Source organism: Macrobrachium nipponense, chromosome 38 (genome assembly GCF_015104395.2).
Source record: "Macrobrachium nipponense isolate FS-2020 chromosome 38, ASM1510439v2, whole genome shotgun sequence".
NCBI classification, from domain to species: domain Eukaryota; kingdom Metazoa; phylum Arthropoda; class Malacostraca; order Decapoda; family Palaemonidae; genus Macrobrachium; species Macrobrachium nipponense.
This window is the reverse complement of record NC_061098.1, coordinates 22,545,259-22,551,258: the sequence shown is the minus strand read 5'-3', so window position 1 is coordinate 22,551,258 and position 6,000 is coordinate 22,545,259. Positions and strand designations below refer to the sequence as shown.

At 35.5% G+C, this 6,000-nt stretch overlaps 1 protein-coding gene across 1 annotated transcript in view; it reads left to right on the top strand.

Annotated features, from left to right (window-relative positions):
• The first annotated feature begins 783 nt into the window (after positions 1-783).
• The window catches only part of LOC135209773 (protein dopey-1 homolog), a 35,733-nt gene continuing 30,516 nt past the window's right edge, over positions 784-6,000 (top strand). The window contains exons 1-3 of the mRNA XM_064242556.1: positions 784-876; positions 1,180-1,419; positions 2,825-2,951. Of these exons, the coding sequence (XP_064098626.1) occupies positions 784-876; positions 1,180-1,419; positions 2,825-2,951 (460 nt within the window). The remainder of the gene's footprint in view (positions 877-1,179; positions 1,420-2,824; positions 2,952-6,000) is intronic.

The following is a 6,000-nucleotide window of genomic DNA, read 5'->3' as shown; positions in this document are numbered from 1 at the left end:
AACCCTTTTCAGAACTTTGCTTTAATGTCTCCGACCCTTTTTCAGATGAGTTACGATTTGTCACTCATTTCAAAAAGGCCCAGAAGTCTGCCTCTTGACCATGCAGCTCCTATACTCTGATCAAGTTGTCAGAGGCAGGGCACTCCTCCTCGCTCTTATGACCAGGAGGAATAGCCCAACTGTGCTGAACTCCAGTCAGTTCTAGAGGCTCACTTACATTCCTCCCACCAATCAGTGAGTCTTCTTGATGTTAAGTGGGTTTGTATATCGTGTAGGAACAAATCACAATTTTTGAAAGTAAATTGTATTTTTCCTAACTATACATACCTGAGGTCCTTTACATTAATGCCCACCTCATGCTACCGCTCAATCTGAAACCTGGGCTGAAAGGCAAATTGGAGTGTTTATATCCAGGCAGGCGGGCCTACCCGCCTACCAGATGGTAGTTACTGCCTAACAACCTTGTTCAAGAATTTAATGGCTGTATTCCAGCCTACGCTAAAGATAATTCATAATGGAAAGGACCTCAGGCTTTTATAGTTAAGGAAAATACAATTTACTTTAAAAAATTGTGATATTGCTGTATTATTCTGTTGAAAAGGATGGCTGTGTTTAGCAAATTAATTTTATATGATAACTTTTCTACTCATTTTAACAGAATATGTTTGAAAGAGGGTCTTCTTTCAAGATATTATTATTATTATTATTCAAAACATGGATGGATTCTCTTCATGTAGAACAAGCCCACAGGGGCCGATGACTTGAAGTTCAAGCTTCTTAAGAATGTTGTGTACTATATTGAAAGAAGTAAGAGAAGTTAATGTGATAGTCAGAAAGAAAGAAGAGATGCACATATTAAAAAAAGAAAAAAGAAAAGTAAAGTTTAATAAATAAATTAAAATGTAAATTATTGAAATACAAGGAGAACTGTATTAGGGTAGCAATGCATTTGATCTTTGCTTGAATTTGGAAATACCAATTGCATGACATCCTCAGGGAGACTGTTCCACAGTCCAGCAGTGTGAGAAGTGAGAAATAAAGGACCTTCGGAACTGAGAAGGTCAACAATACTAGTGTAGGTTATCCCTGAAACCATAAATTTATTTGAGTGACAATTAGTTTTTGGTTGTTTGTTGAAGTTCATTCCTAATAAATTTAGGTTTAAAGTTGATACCATAGAGACATTTGTTTTTGCAGAGTCTTCCTCTGGAGGTGAGTGTACTGCAGGTGTTCTACGTGTATGTTCAACAGTGCCCAAGTTCTCAGCTTGGAGAATGCTGGGGACCGTTGCTTGTCATGGTAAAAGAAGGTACCTTGACATTATCACCTCCAGCCCAGCTTGTTTTGTTAGCCACACTCAATGAGTTTGTTCAACGAGCAGCTCCTCTACAAGAGAAAAAGGACATAAAAGAGTTGCAGGTATGTTATATTGAAAGAACACTTCAAATATTTATTGAGCCCCAAACTGATTACGAGAATAAATTTTTTTTTTCTGAAAATAGAGTGCCATTATTAAGGGTATCTAGGTTGTGCCAGTTTTCCACTATAGGGAGGTTTTGTTTTGTTATGCCTTTGACAACAGTCCTGAAAGTTCTTTGTAGCAGTCCATCTGTTTTCAGTTGTGTTTTGTCTTTTTCCTTTGCTAATTTTTTGCTTGGGTATCCAACTTTCATTTCTTTCTAGTAGAATTTTTACCCCAAGGGGATCTCTATGCAACTATATGTGTATTCCATGTATATATTGCTTGGTTCTTAAAGCATTTTACAAGGGTGCAGCTGAAGGATCACCATAGAAATATGCTGTTTCATATTGTATTACAAAACTTATTATTTTCTACATGGATACAGACCTTTCAGATGTGGAGTACCTTCCTACAAATGTGCTAACTGGACTAGGGGGATAAGCTAAGCCCCTTCTCACCAGCTTCTTAATGTCAATTTGCCTGTGATGATGATCACTCTTGTGCTCTCCCTATGTTTTCATGTGACCATTTTTGGGCCTTTTTGTGTTTTTTATTCTTTATTTCATTGCCCAGTGCTTCCTAAACTCATTTTTAGTGACGTGGAGTTTTTGTGTGTATTGTGTGTGATTTTGTTGGTTTTGTGGTATACTTGTTTTCTGTGCTTGCTGGCATGGAGATTAAATAAGATTAACAATGTTATACAGCCTCCTTTGGCAGTATATTCACATTCTTTTTATATTTCTTATACTCTTTCTTGTGCCTTTCCATGTTCTGAATGTATTTCTTGATTGTCTCCTTAGAGGGAACATTATCAGAAAAGGGGGAGATGAACAAGAAGGACGCATCTAGTTGCCCCTACACTGGAAGTGATGTTTGGTCCTTCTAGAACTTTCGATTCCCCTCCTACCTCTCAGTCTCTTCCCCTCGGGAAAGGGCAAAGGAGCATGTTCAAGGCTTGAGGTTTGCTACCATCTTGTCTCTCAGTGAGCCTTTGAGTTTACCTCTCATTGTGACTCTTGTGCGTTCGCAGTCACACAGGAAGGGGTTGGTGTGACCTGCCTGGTGTGGGTTTACCTAGTCCAGTTGTTAGTTAGATGCCCTGGTTCTGTACCAGGTGTACTGATAGTATGGTCAGGGGACCATGTTGAAGTAATATCAAATAAAAAATGGTATGTGATCCACATTAACAATAAAGGTAGGATTTTAATATCCAGTAAACTATAGGCACCATTATGTCATTGATGCCGTCTGATTTAATTGCAGCTACGATAAATATTTAATGATTTTGTTTGCCTTTTATTGCTTAAAAGTCTTTTAATTTTGTCTTGTAATAGCATTCACTCATTTTTTTTTTTATTTCAGGAAGTATCTGGTAAATTACTGGAATCCTGTAGTAACATTGCTGGATCCTGTCTTGAAGCCACTACATGGTTGAGAAGGAATTTGACTGTCAAAACTGAGTCAGCTGACAAAAAAGATGGAGTTAATGGTTGGTTTAGTTTTTACATCTTTTAATCTAATATTCCCATTGATGTTTGAATTTAGGCTTTGCTAGCAGCACAGATGTTTCCCCTTTGCTTCAATAAACTAATTAGCTGTGTAATTTGTTTTAAAATTTTCTTTAGCTTCTACTTCCAGTTCCTAGTATTGATTGATTTCTTTTGGTACTTATTAAATGTATGCTTATACAGTGGGGCCTCGTTATCCACGGGGGATAGGGCCTAAAACCCCCCCGTGATAAGAAATACCCGTGTTATCCTGATACCCCCCTCAAAAATTGCTTAAAACTGCCTACTTTAATAGTTAACCCACCCAAGACCACTATTCCAATGTTTATAACTGCCTACTGTAGTTCAAACACCAAATATGTTTTCAACTATCACCTAAAACTAAATTCAAGACAGTTTTAAAGTTATTGTACAAAATTAGCCTTAAAAAATAAATGTAGTAGCCTATATGTACTACTGTACATAGGTATGTAGCCTACTAGCCTAGGGATTACAGCTAGAAGCCTACATACGCATGGTGGGCCTCTTTTTTTTTTTTTACAAGGAAAGAGAGGATGAGTGGTAAGAGAACTATCAAAATATGTAAATCATATGGGTACTCACCAACAATCTATGTTGATAAAAGATGGCGACGATTTTGCAGTGCAATCCAGTAATATAATAACGATAATGCTACCAAACAGTATGCAGCGAAAACATCTCTTCCCTTCGTCCACACGTTAATACTAGTAGTATATTCCACGTAAAAACCTTCATCTGACCTTTAGGCGTCTTTCCCATAAGAGTAAAAGAATCAGGGCTTTTGGATGCCACATAATTACTCGTTTATATGGGTGCAATTTAAAGAACGCGCCGCACACCACATTTCATAACAACAACAAACAAACGTTTGTAGGCCAGTGTTGCCAACTGGGAATGGCAATTTCTTGCTAGATTTTGTTCCATAAAAAGGCCTAAAAAAAAATCACATACCGTATATACTCGAATAACGTGCAATCTCCCATATCGTGCAACCCCCTAATTTTCACCAATAAACAGTGGTTTTGTGTTTTGTCATGTATCTCATGTATCATGCAAGTTCATAAGGTTGGTGGTTTAGCCTGCTAATGGCCGAGTCATTCAGATGTGTGCTGATGCTAGTCAATTTACGGTAATTTTCTTATTAATCTCGAGAATTGAATAGAAAATCTCAAGATTAAAAAAAAATCCCAAGATAATAAAATAATTGTAAAAATAACACGCCTTGGAGGGTCCGTTTAATCAATCGCTCTCTCTCTCTTCTCTCTCTCTATATTTTCTCTCTCTCGTCTCTTCCTCATCTCTCTCTCTCTCTCTCTCTCTCTCTCTCTCTCTCTCTCAGGAATAAATACGTACGTACTGTAATTTTGCAGTAAATGTGTAGACATTGTGTGCGTGTTTAAAAAATGTGCAGTACACACACATTCCGATGTTTCGGTTTTTGGAATTTTTCAGATTTCGGAAATGTGAGGTCAGATGCATAATCAAACAAACACCACTACTGCAGCAAAAACATTTTTTCCCTTTATGTTTTTTTCATTATTATTATTTATTAATTACAGTTTATTTAAATAAATATATATATATCTGTTAAAATGAATGTGAGATAATTAAGATCACCTATAATAAAATAGTGGGACAATTAATACCATATGTTCACTAATAGGTATTATTTTCAAAAAAAAACATTCCGTAAAACACAAAAAATATATGTACATAACAATCAAAATATAATAATGTTTTGCAGTTCAACTAGTGAATTTTAACAATAAGTATGACTATATAATATATATTTTACCATATCGATCTTGAAGTTGAAGAGTCGTAAAATTCTGAGGATGGTCCGGGGAAAAGGAGGATTTGTACTTTGTGATTACGTATCGCTACATCACCATGTGGTATTTTCATACCACTATATTGATGACGCATCGCTACGACACACTGGTGTTTTTTCATACCACTATACGTTAAAGTTAAAAAACATGACATAGAATCGACTTTGCGACTTCGTTCACTTTGATATTTTTAACGATACAATAACTATCATTTGTACTACTAAAACCATCTTCACATAAGTAATTTTTCGTAAGATATGTGTTGTTGCAAAAGCTAGCTTATACATAAAAGGCTTTTATAATTTAAGTCATCTTAGATATACATATGCACCCAAACTCATTGTGGGGAAAATTTACTACTGTTTCCTCGGATATTGAAATACTTTAGCATCATTCAAACACTTTTAATAATATAATGAATAAAATACTAGGCTCTACATATTTCATCGTATACAAAAATACTACATACAGTTATATACACATACTTTTATATACAAAGTTAACAGTTATATACACATACTTTTATATACAAAGTTAATAATATGAATAGTGATCAGACGACAGCTGTGCACTGGAACGTACGTACTACTTGGAAGATAAAACGAACAAAAATTTTGTTGTTGTTAGTCGCCGGGATAGATTAACATTTTTCCAGAGATTAAAAAGCTGAATTTTGTTTTGAAGGTATGTCAACCGCGATATTATATTATTGTTTTCACGAAGGAATAATTATATAAAGAAAATTATTGAGTAATTTTTGCCGTCAGCAGTCAGAAAATCACGAACATGGTAACGTTCAAACCTAGTGCCATCCATGGCGTATGTCTATAAATAGAACAGAAGCAGAGGGCAGTCATTGGATAACAGATCTCCATGGCTACCAACCAACCAATCAGGTGTTAGTTATACTACTCTGTAATTTCTTAGAATGAACGTTTCACACACGAAGCTAACGATGATGTATGTGTTTTGCATACAGTACGTAGTTTAGTTTTTATTATTAGTGTAAGTATTTTACTGATTTCATGAAGAATAGAATGATTCCTTCTCATTACTTTGAATGCAAAATGGCTTGAAGATTCTTCCGCAAAAAGAGAGAAAAAAAAATTCCTTAGAAGATTATATCTATTTACTAACGCGGTTGACATACCTTCAAAACAAAATTCAGCTCTTTAAT